At 48.4% G+C, this 27,659-nt stretch overlaps 1 protein-coding gene across 1 annotated transcript; it reads left to right on the plus strand.

Moving 5' to 3' along the window:
* Positions 1 to 2,881: 2,881 nt before the first annotated feature.
* On the plus strand, positions 2,882 to 21,883 carry LOC120039126 (TBC1 domain family member 30-like; the record flags this gene model as incomplete). Its single annotated transcript, XM_038984651.1, has 7 exons — positions 2,882 to 3,536; positions 5,234 to 5,398; positions 19,072 to 19,133; positions 19,300 to 19,365; positions 20,224 to 20,349; positions 20,974 to 21,159; positions 21,715 to 21,883. Coding segments are annotated over exons 1-7 (1,294 nt in total), but the record flags the coding sequence as incomplete, so codon positions are not given.
* Positions 21,884 to 27,659: the final 5,776 nt, after the last annotated feature.

Genomic DNA, 27,659 nt, shown 5'->3' on the forward strand with positions numbered 1-27,659 from the left:
CACTCCAACATCATTTACAAACGAAGCATTTGTGTTTAGGGAGTCCTCCAGATCAGAGGCGGTAGGGACGACCAGGGATGTTCTCTGTTTAGTGAGTCCTCCAGATCAGAGGCAGTAGGGATGACCAGGGATGTTCTCTGTTTAGTGAGTCCTCCAGATCAGAGGCAGTAGTGATGACCAGGGATGTTCTCTGTTTAGTGAGTCCTCCAGATCAGAGGCAGTAGGGATGACCAGGGATGTTCTCTTGATAAGTGTAAAGTAAATAGTAAAGTAAAGTACAGTACTTAAGTAGTACTTTTTTTTCCTTAAGTACTTTACACCACCACTGGTTGGTCTGATGGGAATCCATGATGTCATTGGGCTCCTCCCTTGCTTGATGAACAATAGAGGAGCAATGGAGAACAAAGCCCCTCCCCTTTCCCCTCCCGACACTTGTGCTTGACGTGACGTACCTGGACAGCCTTTTAAGTGAACCAGGTGTTAAATTAGGTTCAAAGGAGACTGAAGTGTCAATGCTCGTGTTAATATTGTCAATGCTCTTGTCAATATGGTAAATGCTATAATATTATTTGTGCTATTAAGGCTATTATCTATTTTCCTTTTTTGATATTGGTTTAGCAAAATTCTAAGCCTGGAAACATTTCCTAATAAAATGTAACACATTTCGGCCATTTGTATTCTTTTTTACAATCTTCAGTGCGAGACTATTATTTTGAAGGAAAACTGGTAATTTGCTGCTCGGTAGTCATGTGCTGCCTGACAACGGAGCCCCGGTCAGCTGATCTACCATGTGCTGCCTGACAACCGAGCCCCGGTCAGCTGATCTACCATGTGCTGCCTGACAAGGAGCCCCGGTCAGCTGATCTACCATGTGCTGCCTGACAACCGAGCCCCGGTCAGCTGATCTACCATGTGCTGCCTGACAACGGAGCCCCGGTCAGCTGATCTACCATGTGCTGCCTGACAACCGAGCCCCGGTCAGCTGATCTACCATGTGCTGCCTGACAACCGAGCCCCGGTCAGCTGATCTACCATGTGCTGCCTGACAACCGAGCCCCGGTCAGCTGATCTACCATGTGCTGCCTGACAACCGAGCCCCGGTCAGCTGATCTACCATGTGCACTGCACTACTTGGGGTATGACATCAAATGAGAAAAACGTTCAATTGAACATGTCAATATAAAAATAAAATAAATAAAAACATGTCAATATTAAAATAAAATAAATAAAAACATGTCAATATTAAAATAAAATAAATAAAAACATGTCAATATTAAAATAAAATAAATAAAAACATGTCAATATTAAAATAAATAAAATAAAAACATGTCAATATAGAAATAAATAAAACATGTCAATATAGTAAAAAATAAATAAAAATATGTCAATATAGCCGGCAGGTTTAATTACCATATTCCTTCATTTATAACTATAATTTTTCTCCACACAGATATTATATATGGAATAGTCGGGACATATTGTATAAAAATACTTGTTTTTAGAATATTGGTTCTGTAATAATATCCTATCGGTGAGCCAACTGGTAAATGCAGAGGGTCTTCATTATAAGGAGTTCTTATCACTATACAAGGTCCCTGTAACACCTAAAGATGTTTTACATTTTCAGAAATGTAAATTTACAAACATCACATTTACTTACCGTACAAAAATAAACTATATTCTAAGACAATGAAATACTCTGTTAAGGGGTATAAACACGTTTATCATTCTAAGGTCCTTGTGTAATGTGATATTGTACGCCCTAGCCCCGCCCTAGTTGGAGTGACGCGATGACGTGTTGTCTCCCACTACATCATCTACGACTCGGGAAACGGTGCGGTTTATCAGGCTACAGGTGGAACGGGTTATATGATGAACTTCACAGGGTGGTGAAAGTGCCTGGTGATGAGGTTCATGCTCCTTTACAATACATATACTGGGTCTTATTCTGGTGACATGATGATCAATGCTTGACTGCCGATTGACTAATACAAAATATTCTCGCTATTATCCATAATAATGTCATCGTGTAGACTAGCCTACCCGCACTGGTGGGGGAAAACGCATCGTTTTATAATCCAGAATGTTGAATATTCATATGAAAATCCATCGCCAATTGGATGAAAACAGTGCTATGTAAATATACCGTTGATTAAACAGTTGTCTATATCACAGGGCTACAAAAGAGGGAGAAAGCAGTGCTATGGTAATGTAAATATACCGTTTATTAAACAGTTGTCTATATCACAGGGCTACAAAAGAGGGAGAAAGCAGTGCTATGGTAATGTAAATATACCGTTTATTAAACAGTTGTCTATATCACAGGGCTACAAAAGAGGGAGAAAGCAGATTGATATTGTCTTACTACCATGTCTATTACTTGATTGTAACATGAGGACTAGGCTTTAAGAATCCTCTAAATCCTCATCAATAAACGTTTATTTGCTGCGCTGTAATGCCACGTTACCGTACACCGCTCTGCTGAGATGACAGGTCAGTTCGGCTCCTCTCTGAGTGGTCAGGCGTGTGTTGATGAGGACGTCTGAGTGGTCAGGTGTGTGTTGATGAGGACGTCTGAGTGGTCAGGTGTGTGTTGATGTGGAGGAGCGCGGCAGCACTGGGGAAATGTGGCCGTGCGGCTCAATAAAGTTGAAAAGTGCTATTCGAAACCCTTGGCACGTCCCCTTACCTAACCATTTAAAATGTCAAATTCAATGGAGGGGACGTCCCAGAGATATCGGATAGCATGGCCAGAAGAAGTTTCCAGTGGGCTGGACTATTCACTCCGGAGGGGCGGCAGTTTGCGAACTTTCAGGAAGGAAACTAGTAGCACCGGAGCACAGCCCCACCTCCTGAGTAGTGGAATGGAATGCACCCGGAACTCACTTCCTCTTGAAGACCTGTGTTGAATTAAGAAAAGTAGTTGCACCTGTTCCCATGAAACGTTCACGTTGCGGAGAGATGGCAACTTGAGAAGCACAAGAATAACAGTAGCGACCCGGAACAGCGTGTTGTAATGTCGTCCCAGGCTCAGGACGTGGCGGAACTTTTAGAAATAGACATATGTAACGGCGACATCTGTTCGGAGGGGGAGAGCGGAGTGTTTATCAACTCAGGTACAGGTGCGTCACTCTTAGACGGCTTCTCGGCGTTTCAGCAGTGGACCGGACCTAGTTCTCGGTCCTCTTCAGGCCACGACAACACAAAGAGACCGAGAGACAGCGCCAACGACACATCATCCCTGAGTCTGTATCCCCAGAACAACGGCCTGGGGTCTGGAGCCGGTGATCGTGTGACTCTTGGCGACCTCCAGGGTCAGGCTCTCCGAGCCCCCCGCTCCTCCATAGTGGACTGTCTGTTGGTGGAGCTCTATGACACCTACAGCAGCGCCCGGCTCAGTGTAGACAGCCCGGATAGCAGTACCGAGGCGTCCAGCTCTGAGCTGTTCTGCCGCAGTAATACTGGATCCAGCTTCCTCCAGGAACTGCAGGAGAAACACACCAGGAGACACCAGGTCAACTACCTGTCTCAGAAAGGTGAGTTATAATAAAACAGAAATATGGCTGTAGTAGCTTTAATGTGATCTTATGGTTTAGAGTAACATTGGCCTGGAGTAGATTTTACAGCCTGTAACCACGTTTCCATCCACAGTTTCTATGCCAGTAAAGTCATTTTACATTTTACATTTCAGTACAATTTTATAAAATGGTTACAGATCATGTGTTAATTTTACATGGGATCTTTTTGTGTCCTTAAAATGTATTATGTGAGAAATGGCCGTTGAAACGCAAATACTAATATAATATACAAATACTAATATACACAAATACTAATATATTTACACACATTTGGGAGTCACACGATGATGAGGTGTGCAGTCCTCCCACTACGACATGCCGTTTCTTAGATACAGATTAAATACATGCTGATCAACTTCACAGGGTGATGAAAGGACACGCTATGAGATTGATGCTGATTCACAATAAATAAAGTCTAGGGTACAGTGGGGGGGGGTCCAGCTCTAGGGTACAGTGGGGGGAGTCCAGCTCTAGGGTACCAGGGGGGGGTCCAGCTCTAGGGTACAGTGGGGGGAGTCCAGCTCTAGGGTACCAAGGGGGGGTCCAGCTCTAGGGTACCGTGGGGGGAGTCCAGCTCTAGGGTACCGTGGGGGGAGGGTCCAGCTCTAGGGTACAGTGGGGGGGAGTCCAGCTCTAGGGTACAGTGGGGGGGAGTCCAGCTCTAGGGTACAGTGGGGGGGAGTCCAGCTCTAGGGTACCGTGGGGGGAGGGTCCAGCTCTAGGGTACCGTGGGGGGAGTCCAGCTCTAGGGTACCAGGGGGGGGTCCAGCTCTAGGGTACCGTGGGGGGAGTCCAGCTCTAGGGTACCGTGGGGGGAGTCCAGCTCTAGGGTACAGTGGGGGGAGTCCAGCTCTAGGGTACAGTGGGGGGGAGTCCAGCTCTAGGGTACAGTGGGGGGGAGTCCAGCTCTAGGGTACAGTGGGGGGGGGGTCCAGCTCTAGGGTACAGTGGGGGGAGTCCAGCTCTAGGGTACAGTGGGGGGGAGTCCAGCTCGAGGGTACAGTGGGGGGGAGTCCAGCTCTAGGGTACAGTGGGGGGGAGTCCAGCTCTAGGGTACAGTGGGGGGGAGTCCAGCTCTAGGGTACAGTGGGGGGGAGTCCAGCTCTAGGGTACAGTGGGGGGGAGTCCAGCTCTAGGGTACAGTGGGGGGGAGTCCAGCTCTAGGGTACAGTGGGGGGGAGTCCAGCTCTAGGGTACAGTGGGGGGGAGTCCAGCTCTAGGGTACAGTGGGGGGGAGTCCAGCTCTAGGGTACAGTGGGGGGGAGTCCAGCTCTAGGGTACAGTGGGGGGGAGTCCAGCTCTAGGGTACAGTGGGGGGGAGTCCAGCTCTAGGGTACAGTGGGGGGGAGTCCAGCTCTAGGGTACAGTGGGGGGGAGTCCAGCTCTAGGGTACAGTGGGGGGGAGTCCAGCTCTAGGGTTCCGTGGGAGGAGTCCAGCTCTAGGGTACAGTGGGGGGAAGTCCAGCTCTAGGGTACAGTGGGGGGAAGTCAGCCAAGAATGTTTTCAGTCTCCAGTCAGCCAAGCTGCTCTATATATCTATATTGTGTTCCAGCACCAGAAGAGTTGAGCTGTATCATAGTGGAGGTACGCTACAGGACAGGTCTCCAGTCAGCCAAGCTGCTCTATATATCTATATATCTATATTGTGTTCCAGCACCAGAAGAGTTGAGCTGTGTCATAGTGGAGGTACGCTACAGGACGGGTCTCCAGTCAGCCAAGCTGCTGCGCCAGCTGAAGAGGAGAGACCGCCTCACTCACAAGCTCCAGAAGAACTATGACATCATCACCGCCTGTCTGCAGGCCGTGTCCCAGAAAAGAAGTAAGGAGACGCGGTGGCACCCTGAGCCCTATGTAGTGTTGTCCTCCCTATTCCCTATGTAATGTCGTGCTCCTATTCTCTATGTAGTGTTGTCCTCCCTATTCCCTATGTAGTGTTGTCCTCCCTATTCCCTATGTAGTGTTGTCCTCCCTATTCCCTATGTAGTGTTGTCCTCCCTATTCCCTATGTAGTGTTGTCCTCCCTATTCCCTATGTAGTGTTGTCCTCCCTATTCCCTATGTAGTGTCGTGCTCCTATTCCCTATGTAGTGTTGTCCTCCTATTCCCTATGTAGTGTTGTCCTCCCTATTCCCTATGTAGTGTCGTGCTCCTATTCCCTATGTAGTGTCGTGCTCCTATTCCCTATGTAGTGTCGTGCTCCTATTCCCTATGTAGTGTCGTGCTCCTATTCCCTATGTAGTGTCGTGCTCCTATTCCCTATGTAGTGTCGTGCTCCTATTCCCTATGTAGTGTTGTGCTCCCTATTCCCTATGTAGTGTCGTGCTCCCTATGTAGTGTCGTGCTCCCTATTCCCTATGTAGTGTCGTGCTCCCTATTCCCTATGTAGTGTCGTGCTCCCTATTCCCTATGTAGTGTCGTGCTCCCTATTCCCTATGTAGTGTCGTGCTCCCTATTCCCTATGTAGTGTCGTGCTCCCTATTCCCTATGTAGTGTCGTGCTCCCTATTCCCTATGTAGTGTCGTGCTCCCTATTCCCTATGTAGTGTCGTGCTCCCTATTCCCTATGTAGTGTCGTGCTCCCTATTCCCTATGTAGTGTCGTGCTCCCTATTCCCTATGTAGTGTCGCGCTCCTATTGCACCCTATTCCCTATATTGCCCTGACCAAACGGTGTGTACAGGGCCTTCAGTGTTCACACCCCTCCACTTTTTCACATTTTATTGTTACAGCCTGAATTTTAAAAATTGATTAAATGTAGATATTTTTTTTTGTCGCTGCGTACCAATGTTCCCTCAATTTTTGGGGGGCACCGAGCACATTTTAGGTCTTGTGAGCGGAAACTTGAACATTGAGAATGTTGTGCAACTTCCGGTGCACGTTTACAGTTTGACAGTATCCAATAGGCTGTGCCCTTACAGTTTTAGACAGTAGCCAATAGGCTGTGCCCTTACAGTTTTAGACAGTAGCCAATAGGCTGTGCCCTTACAGTTTTAGACAGTATCCAATAGGCTGTGCCCTTAAAGTTTTAGACAGTAGCCAATAGGCTGTACCCTGACAGTTTTAGACAGTAGCCAATAGGCTGTGCCCTTACAGTTTTAGACAGTAGACAGTAGCCAATAGGCTGTGCCCTTACAGTTTTAGACAGTAGCCAATAGGCTGTGCCCTGACAGTTTAGACAGTAGCCAATAGGCTGTGCCCTGACAGTTTTAGACAGTAGCCAATAGGCTGTGCCCTGACAGTTTTAGACAGTAGCCAATAGGCTGTGCCCTTACAGTTTTAGACAGTAGCCAATAGGCTGTGCCCTGACAGTTTAGACAGTAGCCAATAGGCTGTGCCCTGACAGTTTAGACAGTAGCCAATAGGCTGTGCCCTTACAGTTTTAGACAGTAGACAGTAGCCAATAGGCTGTACCCTGACAGTTTTAGACAGTAGCCAATAGGCTGTACCCTTACAGTTTTAGACAGTAGCCAATAGGCTGTACCCTGACAGTTTTAGACAGTAGCCAATAGGCTGTGCCCTTACAGTTTTAGACAGTAGCCAATAGGCTGTGCCCTTACAGTTTTAGACAGTAGCCAATAGGCTGTGCCCTTACAGTTTTAGACAGTAGCCAATAGGCTGTGCCCTTACAGTTTTAGACAGTAGCCAATAGGCTGTGCCCTTACAGTTTTAGACAGTAGCCAATAGGCTGTGCCCTGCCAGTTTTAGACAGTAGCCAATAGGCTGTACCCTGACAGTTTTAGACAGTAGCCAATAGGCTGTACCCTGACAGTTTAGCCAATAGGATGTACCCTGACAGTTTAGCCAATAGGATGTACCCTGACAGTTTAGCCAATAGGCTGTACCCTGACAGTTTTAGACAGTAGCCAATAGGCTGTACCCTGACAGTTTTAGACAGTAGCCAATAGGCTATTGTGGCTATTTGAGCATAATGTAGTCCTACCAACAAAACCAATGGCACAAATCCCATAACATTTTCACATGGCGATAGCTTTTGATTTCTATGGCCTACAGTAGCATATATGTGGTATTCAATTCAGGCCTACATTGCATGAGACTTTTAAAAACGTTTTTACATTTTGAAGGGCTTGACATTAATGATAGATTTTTTTTTTTACTTGGTCTTTAACACCATGGGTCAGTGTATTGTGTTGTATGATGCAAGAAACCACGTTACAAAATAACATGTATTATTATTACCATGCAGAAAATTAGACGACATTGTAGGCTACACTTCTGCCTATTGGCTTATTTACATATTCAAGCCTGTCTCAAAATCTAACACTGCCCCTTTTAAGACATACGCGTTTTACTTTGACAGGCTTCTCAGACTGCTTGAAATGTAGCCTACACGTTGTGTGCTTTAGGAAGCAGTAACTCCCCATTGCTGACCTATACTTATCTATAACTGGGCTAATAACTCGCTAACTAGCAAAGAATATCGACAATAGTGCACTGATCTGAATAGCGCATTCACTCGCGGGTGATGGAAAGACCGCTGGAGGACAACCCCCACCAATACAATTCTACTCCGTTGCGCTCTGGCTCTGCCTACAACAACATCACAGATTCAGATCTAGCGAAGTTACATTTGTTTTGGTTTGTTGCATTGAAAAGGGCCTGATTTTTTTTATAATGTTGATTCGATCACAGAAAAAAATGTTGTTCTGCAAACTAGTGGAGCTAATTTAGTGAATTTCAATCTCTTGCGTCTATGCGCGCAGCATGGCATTAAGGCGGGATTATGTTTTTCGAAATGTTTACAAATTACCTAATGAAAAGCTGAAATGTCTTGAGTAATAAGTATTCAACCCCTTTGTTATGGCCTAAATAAGTTCAGGAGTAAACATTTGCTGAACAAGTCACATAATAAATTGCATGGACAACAATAGTGTTTAACATGATTTTTGTAATGACTTTCTCATCTCTGCTTTCCGCCAGACACTGGGAGATACATTCACCTTTCAGCAGGACAATAACCTGAAACACAAGGCCAGATACACTGGAGTTGTTTACCAAGATGACATGTAATGTTCCTGAGGGGCCTCGTTAACGTTTTGACTAAATTCTGCTTTAAAATCTATTGCAAGACTTGAAAATGGCTGTCTAGCAATGATCAACAACCAACTTGAGTTTGAACATTACAAAAAGTGTGCGAATGTTGTTGTAGAAAGCTCTTAGAGATTTACCCATAATGACCCACAGCTGTAGACAGCTCTTAGAGATTTACCCATAATGACCCACAGCTGTAGACAGCTCTTAGATTTACCCATAATGACCCACAGCTGTAGACAGCTCTTAGAGATTTACCCATAATGACCCACAGCTGTAGACAGCTCCTAGATTTACCCATAATGACCCACAGCTGTAGACAGCTCCTAGATTTACCCATAATGACCCACAGCTGTAGACAGCTCTTAGATTTACCCATAATGACCCACAGCTGTAGACAGCTCTTAGAGATTTACCCATAATGACCCACAGCTGTAGACAGCTTAGATTTACCCATAATGACCCACAGCTGTAGACAGCTTAGATTTACCCATAATGACCCACAGCTGTAGACAGCTCTTAGAGATTTACCCATAATGACCCACAGCTGTAGACAGCTCCTAGATTTACCCATAATGACCCACAGCTGTAGACAGCTCTTAGATTTACCCATAATGACCCACAGCTGTAGACAGCTCTTAGATTTACCCATAATGACCCACAGCTGTAGACAGCTCTTAGAGATTTACCCATAATGACCCACAGCTGTAGACAGCTCTTAGAGATTTACCCATAATGACCCACAGCTGTAGACAGCTCTTAGATTTACCCATAATGACCCACAGCTGTAGACAGCTCTTAGAGATTTACCCATAATGACCCACAGCTGTAGACAGCTCCTAGATTTACCCATAATGACCCACAGCTGTAGACAGCTCTTAGATTTACCCATAATGACCCACAGCTGTAGACAGCTCTTAGATTTACCCATAATGACCCACAGCTGTAGACAGCTCTTAGAGATTTACCCATAATGACCCACAGCTGTAGACAGCTCCTAGATTTACCCATAATGACCCACAGCTGTAGACAGCTCCTAGATTTACCCATAATGACCCACAGCTGTAGACAGCTCTTAGAGATTTACCCATAATGACCCACAGCTGTAGACAGCTCCTAGATTTACCCATAATGACCCACAGCTGTAGACAGCTCTTAGATTTACCCATAATGACCCACAGCTGTAGAAAGCTCTTAGATTTACCCATAATGACCCACAGCTGTAGAAAGCTCTTAGATTTACCCATAATGACCCACAGCTGTAGACAGCTCCTAGATTTACCCATAATGACTCACAGCTGTAGACAGCTCTTAGATTTACCCATAATGACCCACAGCTGTAGAAAGCTCTTAGAGATTTACCCATAATGACCCACAGCAGTAGACAGCTCTTAGAGATTTACCCATAATGACCCACAGCTGTAGACAGCTCCTAGATTTACCCATAATGACCCACAGCTGTAGACAGCTCCTAGATTTACCCATAATGACCCACAGCTGTAGACAGCTCTTAGATTTACCCATAATGACCCACAGCTGTAGAAAGCTCTTAGAGATTTACCCATAATGACCCACAGCTGTAGACAGCTCTTAGATTTACCCATAATGACCCACAGCTGTAGACAGCTCCTAGATTTACCCATAATGACCCACAGCTGTAGACAGCTCTTAGATTTACCCATAATGACCCACAGCTGTAGACAGCTCCTAGATTTACCCATAATGACCCACAGCTGTAGACAGCTCCTAGATTTACCCATAATGACCCACAGCTGTAGACAGCTCTTAGAGATTTACCCATAATGACCCACAGCTGTAGACAGCTCTTAGATTTACCCATAATGACCCACAGCTGTAGACAGCTCTTAGAGATTTACCCATAATGACCCACAGCTGTAGACAGCTCCTAGATTTACCCATAATGACCCACAGCTGTAGAAAGCTCCTAGATTTACCCATAATGACCCACAACTGTAGAAAGCTCTTAGAGATTTACCCATAATGACCCACAGCTGTAGAAAGCTCTTAGAGATTTACCCATAATGACCCACAGCTGTAGACAGCTCCTAGATTAACCCATAATGACCCACAGCTGTAGAAAGCTCTTAGAGATATACCCATAATGACCCACAGCTGTAGACAGCTCTTAGATTTACCCATAATGACCCACAGCTGTAGACAGCTCTTAGATTTACCCATAATGACCCACAGCTGTAGAAAGCTCTTAGATTTACCCATAATGACCCACAATTGTAATTGCTGTCAAAGGTGATTTATGTATTGACTCATCAAATCAAATGTATTCATAAAGCCCTTCTTACATCAGCTGATATCTCAGTGCTGTACAGAAACCCAGCCTAAAACCCCAAACAGCAAGCAATGCAGGTGTAGAAGCACGGGTGTGATGGGTGTGAATACTTATGTATTGAGAGATTTTGTTTTCATTTTCAAAAAATGTGCTAACATTTCTAAAAACATGTTTTCACTTTGTCATTATGGGGTATTGTGTGTAAATGGGGGGGATTAATGCTGTAACATGACAAAATGTGGATTAAGTCCAGGGGTATGAATATGTTCTGCTGTCCCAGTCTGTTCTCTGCCCCCACCCACCCAGTTGACCATCCCCCTTCAGTTGGTGATGTCATTGTATTCAGGGTGGATGGATGTTTGCCCAACCCCCCCCCCCCTTCAGTTGGTGATGTCATTGTATTCAGGGTGGATGGATGTTTGCCCCCCCCCCCCCCCCCCCTTCAGTTGGTGATGTCATTGTCTTCAGGGTGGATGGATGTTGACCCCCCCCCTTCAGTTGGTGATGTCATTGTCTTCAGGGTGGATGGATGTTTGCCCCCCCCCCCCCCTTCAGTTGGTGATGTCATTGTCTTCAGGGTGGATGGATGTTGACCCCCCCCCCCCCTTCAGTTGGTGATGTCATTGTCTTCAGGGTGGATGGATGTTTGCCCCCCCCCCCCCCCCCTTCAGTTGGTGATGTCATTGTCTTCAGGGTGGATGTTGTGCAGCTCTACTCTTATTAACCAGGAAGTGTTATGGGTGTTTCCCACCGAGAGCTGAGTAGACTATCATGTACCACGTCTCGGCACCATATTATCACCTACCAACACCAGTCCACCATGTCCTGCCCAGGGCCCACCCAGACGGTACCATATTATAACCTACCAACACCAGTCCACCATATCCTGCCCAGTGCCCACCCAGACGGTACCATATTATAACCTACCAACACCAGTCCACCATATCCTGCCCAGTGCCCACCCAGACGGTACCATATTATCACCTACCAACACCAGTCCACCATATCCTGCCCAGTGCCCACCCAGACGGTACCATATTATCACCTACCAACACCAGTCCACCACATCCTGCCCAGTGCCCACCCAGACGGTACCATATTATCACCTACCAACACCAGTCCACCACATCCTGCCCAGTGCCCACCCAGACGGTACCATATTATCACCTACCAACACCAGTCCACCATATCCTGCCCAGTGCCCACCCAGACGGTACCATATTATCACCTACCAACACCAGTCCACCATATCCTGCCCAGTGCCCACCCAGACGGTACCATATTATCACCTACCAACACCAGTCCACCATATCCTGCCCAGTGCCCACCCAGACGGTACCATATTATAACCTACCAACACCAGTCCACCACATCCTGCCCAGTGCCCACCCAGACGGTACCATATTATCACCTACCAACACCAGTCCACCATATCCTGCCCAGTGCCCACCCAGACGGTACCATATTATCACCTACCAACACCAGTCCACCACATCCTGCCCAGTGCCCACCCAGACGGTACCATATTATCACCTACCAACACCAGTCCACCACATCCTGCCCAGTGCCCACCCAGACGGTACCATATTATCACCTACCAACACCAGTCCACCATATCCTGCCCAGTGCCCACCCAGACGGTACCATATTATCACCTACCAACACCAGTCCACCATATCCTGCCCAGTGCCCACCCAGACGGTACCATATTATAACCTACCAACACCAGTCCACCATATCCTGCCCACCCAGACGGTACCATATTATCACCTACCAACACCAGTCCACCATATCCTGCCCAGTGCCCACCCAGACGGTACCATATTATAACCTACCAACACCAGTCCACCATATCCTGCCCAGTGCCCACCCAGACGGTACCATATTATAACCTACCAACACCAGTCCACCATATCCTGCCCACCCAGACGGTACCATATTATCACCTACCAACACCAGTCCACCATATCCTGCCCAGTGCCCACCCAGACGGTACCATATTATAACCTACCAACACCAGTCCACCACATCCTGCCCAGGGCCCACCCAGACGGTGTTCTGTCTGCTTGGATAGGTTGTTTTCACACACTACTTTCCAGCAGGGCTCCATGATCTACAGTAGATGTGGACCTGTAGCCGGACAAGTGCAGGATCTGTACGTCTGGTTCCTTCATTCTCACAGCTCACTTTCCTTAATGTTCTTCTCTGTTTGATCAACACGCAGCATGGCACCTACCATGGAGGTAAAGTCTGTAGTAACAGTGATCAGCACCTACCATGGAGGTAAAGTCTGTAGTAACAGTGATCAGCACCTACCATGGAGGTAAAGTCTGTAGTAACAGTGATCAGCACCTACCATGGAGGTAAAGTCTGTAGTAACAGTGATCAGCACCTACCATGGAGGTAAAGTCTGTAGTAACAGTGATCAGCACCTACCATGGAGGTAAAGTCTGTAGTAACAGTGATCAGCACCTACCATGGAGGTAAAGTCTATATAGTAACAGTGATCAGCACCTACCATGGAGGTAAAGTCTGCAGTAACAGTGATCAGCACCTACCATGGAGGTAAAGTCTATATAGTAACAGTGATCAGCACCTACCATGGAGGTAAAGTCTATATAGTAACAGTGATCAGCACCTACCATGGAGGTAAAGTCTGTAGTAACAGTGATCAGCATGGCACCTACCATGGAGGTAAAGTCTGCAGTAACAGTGATCAGCACCTACCATGGAGGTAAAGTCTATGTAGTAACAGTGATCAGCACCTACCATGGAGGTAAAGTCTGTAGTAACAGTGATCAGCACCTACCATGGAGGTAAAGTCTATATAGTAACAGTGATCAGCACCTACCATGGAGGTAAAGTCTATATAGTAACAGTGATCAGCACCTACCATGGAGGTAAAGTCTGTAGTAACAGTGATCAGCACCTACCATGGAGGTAAAGTCTGTAGTAACAGTGATCAGCACCTACCATGGAGGTAAAGTCTATATAGTAACAGTGATCAGCACCTACCATGGAGGTAAAGTCTGTAGTAACAGTGATCAGCACCTACCATGGAGGTAAAGTCTATATAGTAACAGTGATCAGCACCTACCATGGAGGTAAAGTCTATAGTAACAGTGATCAGCACCTACCATGGAGGTAAAGTCTGTAGTAACAGTGATCAGCACCTACCATGGAGGTAAAGTCTGTAGTAACAGTGATCAGCACCTACCATGGAGGTAAAGTCTGTAGTAACAGTGATCAGCACCTACCATGGAGGTAAAGTCTATATAGTAACAGTGATCAGCACCTACCATGGAGGTAAAGTCTATATAGTAACAGTGATCAGCACCTACCATGGAGGTAAAGTCTGTAGTAACAGTGATCAGCACCTACCATGGAGGTAAAGTCTGCAGTAACAGTGATCAGCACCTACCATGGAGGTAAAGTCTGCAGTAACAGTGATCAGCACCTACCATGGAGGTAAAGTCTATGTAGTAACAGTGATCAGCACCTACCATGGAGGTAAAGTCTGTAGTAACAGTGATCAGCACCTACCATGGAGGTAAAGTCTATGTAGTAACAGTGATCAGCACCTACCATGGAGGTAAAGTCTATATAGTAACAGTGATCAGCACCTACCATGGAGGTAAAGTCTATATAGTAACAGTGATCAGCACCTACCATGGAGGTAAAGTCTGTAGTAACAGTGATCAGCACCTACCATGGAGGTAAAGTCTATATAGTAACAGTGATCAGCACCTACCATGGAGGTAAAGTCTATATAGTAACAGTGGTCAGCACCTACCATGGAGGTAAAGTCTATATAGTAACAGTGATCAGCACCTACCATGGAGGTAAAGTCTATATAGTAACAGTGATCAGCACCTACCATGGAGGTAAAGTCTGCAGTAACAGTGATCAGCACCTACCATGGAGGTAAAGTCTATGTAGTAACAGTGATCAGCACCTACCATGGAGGTAAAGTCTGTAGTAACAGTGATCAGCACCTACCATGGAGGTAAAGTCTGTAGTAACAGTGATCAGCACCTACCATGGAGGTAAAGTCTATATAGTAACAGTGATCAGCACCTACCATGGAGGTAAAGTCTATATAGTAACAGTGATCAGCACCTACCATGGAGGTAAAGTCTGCAGTAACAGTGATCAGCACCTACCATGGAGGTAAAGTCTGTAGTAACAGTGATCAGCACCTACCATGGAGGTAAAGTCTGTAGTAACAGTGATCAGCACCTACCATGGAGGTAAAGTCTGTAGTAACAGTGATCAGCACCTACCATGGAGGTAAAGTCTGTAGTAACAGTGATCAGCACCTACCATGGAGGTAAAGTCTGTAGTAACAGTGATCAGCACCTACCATGGAGGTAAAGTCTGTAGTAACAGTGATCAGCACCTACCATGGAGGTAAAGTCTATATAGTAACAGTGATCAGCACCTACCATGGAGGTAAAGTCTGTAGTAACAGTGATCAGCACCTACCATGGAGGTAAAGTCTGTAGTAACAGTGATCAGCACCTACCATGGAGGTAAAGTCTGTAGTAACAGTGATCAGCACCTACCATGGAGGTAAAGTCTGTAGTAACAGTGATCAGCACCTACCATGGAGGTAAAGTCTGTAGTAACAGTGATCAGCACCTACCATGGAGGTAAAGTCTGTAGTAACAGTGATCAGCACCTACCATGGAGGTAAAGTCTATGTAGTAACAGTGATCAGCACCTACCATGGAGGTAAAGTCTATATAGTAACAGTGATCAGCACCTACCATGGAGGTAAAGTCTATATAGTAACAGTGATCAGCACCTACCATGGAGGTAAAGTCTATATAGTAACAGTGATCAGCACCTACCATGGAGGTGAAGTCTATGTAGTAACAGTGATCAGCACCTACCATGGAGGTAAAGTCTATATAGTAACAGTGATCAGCACCTACCATGGAGGTAAAGTCTATGTAGTAACAGTGATCAGCACCTACCATGGAGGTAAAGTCTGTAGTAACAGTGATCAGCACCTACCATGGAGGTAAAGTCTGTAGTAACAGTGTATACTATAGTTCCAGTGTGACCTGTCCTCTCACAGGACCAGTAGCATGTTACAGTATCTCTACCTGAAGTCATCTGGCTGAGACTCATACATGCCTTGTTATCTAGTGATTTAGCAGCGATGACTGTCTTTCTTTTCACAATGGCTCTCTTTTTGGGGCTGTTGCCCTGCCGATCTTCCCCTCTCCACCCCTCCCTTCACATTACTTCATCACGGCTTTCTTCTCCTCCCACCATCATACCGCATCCACCCCTCCCCGTGACGCTGGGTAGGGGTGTATACCGGGGCAGCAGCTCCTGAGACCGCTGCAGAGTCGCATCTCCTCCGTATGGTTAGAGGGAGAACTGATATCTGATCATCGATTAAGACAGATCTATATATTTTAGCAACACTTTAATCCGTGTTTTTAAAGGCATAATTGCGCGAGATTTCCTCCTGGATGGAATAGACGTCAAGGCCATTTTCCTGTGGGCGCGAGACTGTTGACAGTTCTTGGGCTGGACCGGAGACGGAAAGATCAATGTGATTGATCAATCTCCCTCCTCCCTGGAAGACATCGGGCTGTTGTGGAGCAGCTAGGCGACGGGATTCGCGTGGGACGGAGGGAATAACGGACATTTACATTGAAGCAGCGCACAAAGGGAAAAACATTAATGTAGTCTACCGACAATAACTTTTAGGCTACACGGTGCGTGTGTCGGTTTGATTGGGAAATGAAGCAGGCCCGGTTTAACGCGGGGAGGAGGGCTCGGTCTGGGCCGTGTGTGTTGCGGCAGGGTTCGAGTGGTGTCGGTAACATCATCAGTAACGTCCTGAAGAAAAGGAACGGAATCTCCCGGAGAGCGCCCCGTCTGCTCTGCACGCTCGAGCCAGGTGACCGACCGGAGCCCGTTCAGCTCCAGCCTGATTGATACTCTATCCGTTTTTGTCTCAGGGGAGGGTGCGCTGTGGTCTGTCTGTCTACAGAATAACATGTCACTGCTAGTTGTGGTGGCGTCATGGGGGCTGTTCATTCATTGTGGTTCTGAAATCACGGCGATACTCTACAAGGCGTTTCATTGATGTGATTCCTCGTCAACTCGGTGTTGGGACCGATAGGCTGATAGAACTAAAGCCCCGTAGTTGAATTCCTTCATTCATGTCGTCTTGTATTGGATGCTGCTGTCAGGTGTAGCCTAGCTACATGTAGCCTAGCCCATAGGTCTAGTCATATCTGTCTCTAGCTAGCCCGTCTTGTGATGTAGCCTAGCCCATAGGTGTAGTCATATCTGTCTCTAGCTAGCCCGTCTTGTGATGTAGCCTAGCCCATAGGTGTAGTCATATCTGTCTCTAGCTAGCCCGTCTTGTGATGTAGCCTAGCCCATAGGTGTAGTCATATCTGTCTCTAGCTAGCCCGTCTTGTGATGTAGCCTAGCCCATAGGTCTAGTCATATATCTCTAGCTAGCCCGTCTTGTGATGTAGCCTAGCCCATAGGTCTAGTCATATCTGTCTCTAGCTAGCCCGTCTTGTGATGTAGCCTAGCCCATAGGTCTAGTCATATCTGTCTCTAGCTAGCCCGTCTTGTGATGTAGCCTAGCCCATAGGTGTAGTCATATCTGTCTCTAGCTAGCCCGTCTTGTGATGTAGCCTAGCCCATAGGTCTAGTCATATATCTCTAGCTAGCCCGTCTGGTGATGTAGCCTAGCCCATAGGTCTAGTCATATATCTCTAGCTAGCCCGTCTGGTGATGTAGCCTAGCCCATAGGTCTAGTCATATATCTCTAGCTAGCCCGTCTGGTGATGTAGCCTAGCCCATAGGTCTAGTCATATATCTCTAGCTAGCCCGTCTGGTGATGTAGCCTAGCCCATAGGTCTAGTCATATATCTCTAGCTAGCCCGTCTGGTGATGTAGCCTAGCCCATAGGTCTAGTCATATCTGTCTCTAGCTAGCCCATCTGGTGATGTAGCCTAGCTACATATAGCCTAGCTACATATAGCCTTGCCCATAGGTGTAGTCATATGTCTCTAGCTAGCCCGTCTGGTGATGTAGCCTAGCCTATGACGGTCTGGTCTCAGCTGTCAGCGTCCTGTAGGCTATGAAGGAGGAGGGTGTCATGGTAACACGTCGCTGTAATGTAAACACAGTGTCGGGGCGACTCTGGTGGCTAGCCAGCTATAGAAGACCTGACCAGATCTCAACATGGCGGAGACAGACAGCGCTCAGAGAGACCCAGGTTGGAGCTATACTCTAAACCGTATAGAAGTTTAGTTAGGTGGGGAGAGTTAGAGAGGCCGGTGTGAGCTGTAGCATGAAGCCGAGCAGAGCAGGGCAAATGGCGGCTGTGTGGTCGCTGGCTGGCCGCCAGACAGGTTAGGGCTGGAGGAACGGGTTCAGTCTGAATCATTCTCTTTCCCGTTTGTTTCATTTAAGGCTCCTCTGATCTGGGTTATAGTTTCGTTACTTCCGTTGTGTGAGTGTCAGCGCGTAAGGTAGTGTCGTTAGGACCTGTTGTAGTGTAATTCGAGAGCGAACCCGGAAGGATTCAGCACCACAGTAGCGGACAGCAACATCTAATAATAAAACACAACCTGAGGCGTATTCGTTATGGAAACGTTTACCGTTTAAGAACCAAACGGAAGCAAGCAGAGAAAAACGATAGTTTTTATTGGGCAAATTCGGGTAGATGCCACCCTGTTTTAGTTCCGTTTGCTCCCGTTTTAAGAAAGGTTTTTCAACAGAATTGGCATAATGAATAGCCCCAGAGAGCCTAGCACCTCACAGCTGTTCGGGTGGAGCTGAACATAGATCAAGAGTAAATAATTGGAAGAACGCAAAGTCATTGTCACTAATATATTTCCATCTCGCCATGTTTCAGTACTATGATAAATGTGATTTGTTTATCCCAGGTGCACACGGATAGCAGTGACGTCATTAGTATTGGACAAGCTTATTTTCCTCCCTGCATGTCACTGTACTTGAACTTAGACTGATGATATTATGTACCTGATTAGCCAGTAAGCCTTGTTAGAGAGCTTTCCATGTGTGTGTTGAGTGGTGACTGACAGTTCTGCTACAGTGGAGTCTTTGAGTCTGTACATTGTTCTCTGTAGGAGTGGACACCAGGTTAAAGTTCACCATCGAACCTTCTCTGGGCAAGAACGGCTTCCAACAGGTCAGTATGGTCGTGTCCCATCACATCTTTAGCCCAGTTTCAGGTGTCTGTGTGTGTGTATCATATTTATGTGATGTCGGTCTGTGTGAATCTGATCTGTGTGAATCTGATCTGTGTGAATCTGATCTGTGTGAATCTGATCTGTGTGTGTTCTCTCTCTCCCCAGTGGTATGATGCTCTGAAGGCTGTGGTCAGACTTCCTACAGGCATCCCTAAAGAGTGGAGGAAGAGGGTACGTCATAGTAGTGCCACTGATGTAACAGATGTGATGGTACTTCCCATCTCTCTAGCAGTGTTTATTCTGACTGTCCAGCCAGCGGTCCCAGTTGATTGGTGTCCTCTGTGAGGACTCTTTACTGTGTGTCTCCTCTGTGAGGACTCTTTACTGTGAGTCTCCTCTGTGAGGACTCTTTACTGTGTGTCTCCTCTGTGAGGACTCTTTACTGTGTCTCTCCTCTGTGAGGACTCTTTACTGTGTGTCTCCTCTGTGAGGACTCTTTACTGTGAGTCTCCTCTGTGAGGACTCTTTACTGTGTGTCTCCTCTGTGAGGACTCTTTACTGTGTCTCTCCTCTGTGAGGACTCTTTACTGTGCGTCTCCTCTGTGAGGACTCTTTACTGTGTGTCTCCTCTGTGAGGACTCTTTACTGTGCGTCTCCTCTGTGAGGACTCTTTACTGTGTGTCTCCTCTGTGAGGACTCTTTACTGTGTCTCTCCTCTGTGAGGACTCTTTACTGTGCGTCTCCTCTGTGAGGACTCTTTACTGTGAGTCTCCTCTGTGAGGACTCTTTACTGTGAGTCTCCTCTGTGAGGACTCTTTACTGTGAGTCTCCTCTGTGAGGACTCTTTACTGTGTGTCTCTCCTCTGTGAGGACTCTTTACTGTGTGTCTCCTCTGTGAGGACTCTTTACTGTGAGTCTCCTCTGTGAGGACTCTTTACTGTGCGTCTCCTCTGTGAGGACTCTTTACTGTGCGTCTCCTCTGTGAGGACTAGTGTGTACAGTATAACTGTGTATATATGAATACTCTGTGTGTCTCCTCTGTGAGGACTAGTGTGTACAGTATATATGAATACTCTGTGTGTTATCCAGGTATGGCTGACTCTGGCTGATCAGTACCTCCACAGTATCTCTATCGACTGGGACAAAACTCTTCGCTTCGCTTTCAACGAACGCAGTAACCCTGACGATGACTCACTGGGCATCCAGATTGTTAAGGTAACACCCAGACTGGTGTGTGTGTGTGTGTGTGTGTGTGTGTGTGTGTGTGTGTGTGTGTGTGTGTGTGTGTGTGTGTGTGTGTGTGTGTGTGTAGCAGGATATTTGTTCATGGAAAACAACAGCTGTTCCCTCCTTCCCTTGTCCGGAGTGAACCATGAATTAGCAGGACAAGGTCCATACCTCCTCTCTCTGTCTCTGTCTCTGTCTCTGTCTCTGTCTCTGTCTCTGTCTGTCTCTGTCTGTCTTTCTGTCTGTCTCTGTCTTTCTGTCTGTCTCTGCCTGTCTCTGTCTGTCTTTCTGCCTGTCTCTGCCTGTCTGTCTCTGCCTGTCTGTCTCTGCCTGTCTGTCTCTGCCTGTCTGTCTCTGCCTGTCTGTCTCTGCCTGTCTCCTCTGTCTCTGTCTGTCTCTCTCTCTCTCTCTGTCTCTGTCTCTCTGTCTCTCTGTCTCCTCTGTCTCTCTGTCTCCTCTGTCTCCTCTGTCTCTCTGTCTCCTCTGTCTCTGTCTGTCTCTGTCTCTGTCTCTGTCTCTGTCTCGGTCTCGGTCTCTGTGTGTAAAACTGTTGTGTTATATCATTAAATGCAGTCTCCTGGTATGGATGAATAAAGTCTTGTTGTTCATTAGGACCTACACAGGACAGGATGTAGTTCATACTCCGGCCAGGAGGGGGAGCAGGACCGGGTGGTGCTGAAGAGGGTACTCCTGGCGTACGCTCGCTGGAATAAGGCTGTAGGATACTGTCAGGGCTTCAACGTACTGGCAGCTCTCATACTGGATGTTACAGAGGGCAACGAGAGCCACGCACTCAAGGTACACTCCAACACTGCTCTGAAAGGAGTTGATTTATTACACTGCTCTGAAAGGAGTTGGTTTATTACACTGCTCTGAAAGGAGTTGGTTTATTACACTGCTCTGAAAGGAGTTGATTTATTACACTGCTCTGAAAGGAGTTGATTTATAACACTGCTCTGAAAGGAGTTGATTTATTACACTGCTCTGAAAGGAGTTGATTTATTACACTGCTCTGAAAGGAGTTGATTTATTACACTGCTCTGAAAGGAGTTGATTTATTACACTGCTCTGAAAGGAGTTGATTTATTACACTCCAACACTGCTCTGAAAGGAGTTGATTTATTACACTCCAACACTGCTCTGAAAGGAGTTGATTTATTACACTGCTCTGAAAGGAGTTGATTTATTACACTGCTCTGAAAGGGGTTGATTTATTACACTCCAACACTGCTCTGAAAGGAGTTGATTTATTACACTGCTCTGAAAGGAGTTGATTTATTACACTCAAACACTGCTCTGAAAGGAGTTGATTATCTGTTGTACTCGTTCTAACCGATCCTCCGTCTCCTCTAGGTGATGATCTACCTGATAGACAAGGTGCTACCAGAGAGTTATTTTGCCAACAACCTGCGTTCCCTGTCTGTGGACATGGCTGTGTTTAGAGATCTCCTGAGGATGAAGCTGCCCCATCTCTCACAGCACCTACACCTCCTGCAGAAGACTGCTGATAGAGAGGCTGGAGGTCTGTCCTACGGACCGCTACCACTCCCCTGACTAACGCTGTCTCTGTCATACGGACCACTACGACTCCCCTGACTAACGCTGTCTCTGTCATACGGACCGCTACAACTCCCCTGACTAACGCTGTCTCTGTCCTACGGACCACTACAACTCCCCTGACTAACGCTGTCTCTGTCATACGGACCGCTACAACTCCCCTGACTAACGCTGTCTCTGTCATACGGACCGCTACAACTCCCCTGACTAACGCTGTCTCTGTCATACGGACCGCTACAACTCCCCTGACTAACGCTGTCTCTGTCATACGGACCACTACCACTCCCCTGACTAACGCTGTCTCTGTGATACGGACCGCTACAACTCCCCTGACTAACGCTGTCTCTGTCATACGGACCGCTACAACTCCCCTGACTAACGCTGTCTCTGTCATACGGACCGCTACAACTCCCCTGACTAACGCTGTCTCTGACATACGGACCGCTACAACTCCCCTGACTAACGCTGTCTCTGTCATACGGACCGCTACAACTCCCCTGACTAACGCTGTCTCTGTCATACGGACCACTACAACTCCCCTGACTAACGCTGTCTCTGTCATACGGACCGCTACAACTCCCCTGACTAACGCTGTCTCTGTCATACGGACCGCTACGACTCCCCTGACTAACGCCGGCGTGTGATACGGACCATTACAACTCCCCTGACTAACGCCGGCGTGTGATACGGACCGCTACAACTCCCCTGACTAACGCTGTCTCTGTCATACGGACCGCTACAACTCCCCTGACTAATGCTGTCTCTGTCATACGGACCGCTACAACTCCCCTGACTAACGCTGTCTCTGTCATACGGACCGCTACAACTCCCCTGACTAACGCTGTCTCTGTCATACGGACCGCTACAACTCCCCTGACTAACGCTATCTCTGTCATACGGACCGCTACAACTCCCCTGACTAACGCTGTCTCTGTCATACGGACCGCTACAACTCCCCTGACTAACGCTGTCTCTGTCATACGGACCGCTACAACTCCCCTGACTAACGCTGTCTCTGTCATACGGACCGCTACAACTCCCCTGACTAACGCTGTCTCTGTGATACGGACCGCTACAACTCCCCTGACTAACGCTGTCTCTGTCATACGGACCGCTACAACTCCCCTGACTAACGCTGTCTCTGTCATACGGACCGCTACCACTCCCCTGACTAACGCTGTCTCTGTCAAACGGACCACTACAACTCCCCTGACTAACGCTGTCTCTGTGATACGGACCGCTACCACTCCCCTGACTAACGCTGTCTCTGTCATACGGACCACTACAACTCCCGACCACTACAACTCCCCTGACTAACGCTGTCTCTGTCATACGGACCACTACAACTCCCCTGACTAACGCTGTCTCTGTCATACGGACCACTACCACTCCCCTGACTAACGCTGTCTCTGTCATACGGACCACTACAACTCCCGACCACTACCACTCCCCTGACTAACGCTGTCTCTGTCATACGGACCACTACAACTCCCCTGACTAACGCTGTCTCTGTGATACGGACCGCTACGACTCCCCTGACTAACGCTGTCTCTGTCATACGGACCGCTACTACTCCCCTGACTAACGCTGTCTCTGTCATACGGACCGCTACAACTCCCCTGACTAACGCTGTCTCTGTCATACGGACCACTACAACTCCCCTGACTAACGCTGTCTCTGTCATACGGACCGCTACAACTCCCCTGACTAACGCTGTCTCTGTCATACGGACCACTACAACTCCCCTGACTAACGCTGTCTCTGTCATACGGACCGCTACAACTCCCCTGACTAACGCTGTCTCTGTCCTACGGACCGCTACAACTCCCCTGACTAACGCTGTCTCTGTCCTACGGACCGCTACAACTCCCCTGACTAACGCTGTCTGTCATACGGACCGCTACAACTCCCCTGACTAACGCTGTCTCTGTCATACGGACCGCTACAACTCCCCTGACTAACGCTGTCTCTGTCATACGGACCGCTACAACTCCCCTGACTAACGCTGTCTCTGTCATACGGACCGCTACGACTCCCCTGACTAACGCTGTCTCTGTCATACGGACCGCTACGACTCCCCTGACTAACGCTGTCTCTGTCATACGGACCGCTACAACTCCCCTGACTAACGCTGTCTCTGTCATACTGACCACTACAACTCCCCTGACTAACGCTGTCTCTGTCATACGGACCACTACAACTCCCCTGACTAACGCTGTCTCTGTGATACGGACCGCTACAACTCCCCTGACTAACGCTGGCGTGTGATACGGACCGCTACAACTCCCCTGACTAACGCTGTCTCTGTCCTACGGACCGCTACAACTCCCCTGACTAACGCCGGCGTGTGATACGGACCGCTACAACTCCCCTGACTAACGCTGTCTCTGTGATACGGACCGCTACAACTCCCCTGACTAACGCTGGCGTGTGATACGGACCGCTACAACTCCCCTGACTAACGCTGTCTCTGTCCTACGGACCGCTACAACTCCCCTGACTAACGCCGGCGTGTGATACGGACCGCTACAACTCCCCTGACTAACGCTGTCTCTGTCATACGGACCACTACAACTCCCCTGACTAACGCTGTCTCTGTCATACGGACCGCTACAACTCCCCTGACTAACGCTGTCTCTGTCATACGGACCACTACCACTCCCCTGACTAACGCTGTCTCTGTCCTACGGACCGCTACAACTCCCCTGACTAACGCTGTCTCTGTCCTATGGACCACTACCACTCCCCTGACTAACGCTGTCTCTGTCCTACGGACCACTACCACTCCCCTGACTAACGCTGTCTCTGTCCTACGGACCACTACCACTCCCCTGACTAACGCTGTCTCTGTCCTACGGACCACTACAACTCCCCTGACTAACGCTGTCTCTGTCCTACGGACCGCTACAACTCCCCTGACTAACGCTGTCTCTGTCCTACGGACCGCTACAACTCCCCTGACTAACGCTGTCTCTGTCCTACGGACCGCTACCACTCCCCTGACTAACGCTGTCTCTGTCCTACGGACCGCTACGACTCCCCTGACTAACGCTGTCTCTGTCCTACGGACCGCTACGACTCCCCTGACTAACGCTGTCTCTGTCATACGGACCGCTACGACTCCCCTGACTAACGCTGTCTCTGTCATACGGACCGCTACAACTCCCCTGACTAACGCTGTCTCTGTGATACGGACCGCTACAACTCCCCTGACTAACGCTGTCTCTGTCCTACGGACCGCTACAACTCCCCTGACTAACGCTGTCTCTGACATACGGACCGCTACAACTCCCCTGACTAACGCTGTCTCTGTCATACGGACCGCTACAACTCCCCTGACTAACGCTGTCTCTGTCATACGGACCGCTACAACTCCCCTGACTAACGCTGTCTCTGTGATACGGACCACTACAACTCCCCTGACTAACGCTGTCTCTGTCATACGGACCACTACAACTCCCCTGACTAACGCTGTCTCTGTCATACGGACCGCTACAACTCCCCTGACTAACGCTGTCTCTGTCATACGGACCGCTACAACTCCCCTGACTAACGCTGTCTCTGTGATACGGACCGCTACAACTCCCCTGACTAACGCTGTCTCTGTGATACGGACCACTACAACTCCCCTGACTAACGCTGTCTCTGTCATACGGACCACTACAACTCCCCTGACTAACGCTGTCTCTGTCATACGGACCGCTACAACTCCCCTGACTAACGCTGTCTCTGTCATACGGACCGCTACAACTCCCCTGACTAACGCTGTCTCTGTGATACGGACCACTACAACTCCCCTGACTAACGCTGTCTCTGTGATACGGACCACTACAACTCCCCTGACTAACGCTGTCTCTGTCATACGGACCACTACAACTCCCCTGACTAACGCTGTCTCTGTCATACGGACCGCTACAACTCCCCTGACTAACGCTGTCTCTGTCATACGGACCGCTACAACTCCCCTGACTAACGCTGTCTCTGTCATACGGACCACTACCACTCCCCTGACTAACGCTGTCTCTGTCCTACGGACCGCTACAACTCCCCTGACTAACGCTGTCTCTGTCCTACGGACCGCTACAACTCCCCTGACTAACGCTGTCTCTGTCCTATGGACCACTACCACTCCCCTGACTAACGCTGTCTCTGTCCTACGGACCACTACCACTCCCCTGACTAACGCTGTCTCTGTCCTACGGACCACTACCACTCCCCTGACTAACGCTGTCTCTGTCCTACGGACCGCTACAACTCCCCTGACTAACGCTGTCTCTGTCCTACGGACCGCTACAACTCCCCTGACTAACGCTGTCTCTGTCCTACGGACCGCTACAACTCCCCTGACTAACGCTGTCTCTGTCCTACGGACCGCTACCACTCCCCTGACTAACGCTGTCTCTGTCCTACGGACCGCTACGACTCCCCTGACTAACGCTGTCTCTGTCCTACGGACCGCTACGACTCCCCTGACTAACGCTGTCTCTGTCATACGGACCGCTACGACTCCCCTGACTAACGCTGTCTCTGTGATACGGACCGCTACAACTCCCCTGACTAACGCTGTCTCTGTCCTACGGACCGCTACAACTCCCCTGACTAACGCTGTCTCTGTCCTACGGACCGCTACAACTCCCCTGACTAACGCTGTCTCTGACATACGGACCGCTACAACTCCCCTGACTAACGCTGTCTCTGTCATACGGACCGCTACAACTCCCCTGACTAACGCTGTCTCTGTCATACGGACCGCTACAACTCCCCTGACTAACGCTGTCTCTGTCATACGGACCGCTACAACTCCCCTGACTAACGCTGTCTCTGTCATACGGACCGCTACAACTCCCCTGACTAACGCTGTCTCTGTCATACGGACCGCTACAACTCCCCTGACTAACGCTGTCTCTGTCATACGGACCGCTACAACTCCCCTGACTAACGCTGTCTCTGTCATACGGACCGCTACAACTCCCCTGACTAACGCTGTCTCTGTGATACGGACCGCTACAACTCCCCTGACTAACGCTGTCTCTGTGATACGGACCGCTACAACTCCCCTGACTAACGCTGTCTCTGTGATACGGACCACTACAACTCCCCTGACTAACGCTGTCTCTGTCATACGGACCGCTACAACTCCCCTGACTAACGCTGTCTCTGTCATACGGACCGCTACAACTCCCCTGACTAACGCTGTCTCTGTCAAACGGACCGCTACAACTCCCTACCCGCTCCCTTGACTACGCTGTCTCTGTCATACGGACCGCTACAACTCCCCTGACTAACGCTGTCTCTGTCATACGGACCGCTACAACTCCCTGACTAACGCTGTCTCTGTCATACGGACCCGCTACCACTCCCCTGACTAACGCTGTCTCTGTCATACGGACCGCTACAACTCCACCTGACTAACGCTGTCTCTGTCATACGGACCGCTACAACTCCCCTGACTAACGCTGTCTCTGTCATACGGAACGCCTACAACTCCCCTGACTAACGCTGTCTCTGTCATACGGACCGTACAACTCCCCGGACTAACGCTGTCTCTGTCATACTGACCGCTACAACTCCCCTGACTAACGATGTCTCTGTCATAACGGACCACTACAACTCCCCTGACTAACGCTGTCTCTGTCATACGGACCACTACCTCTCCCCTGACTAACGCTGTCTCTGTCATACGGACCACTACAACTCCCCTGACTAACGCTGTCTCTGTCATACGGACCACTACTCCCCTG

The sequence above is a fragment of the Salvelinus namaycush genome, unplaced genomic scaffold (assembly GCF_016432855.1).
Source record: "Salvelinus namaycush isolate Seneca unplaced genomic scaffold, SaNama_1.0 Scaffold2551, whole genome shotgun sequence".
Taxonomy (NCBI): domain Eukaryota; kingdom Metazoa; phylum Chordata; class Actinopteri; order Salmoniformes; family Salmonidae; genus Salvelinus; species Salvelinus namaycush.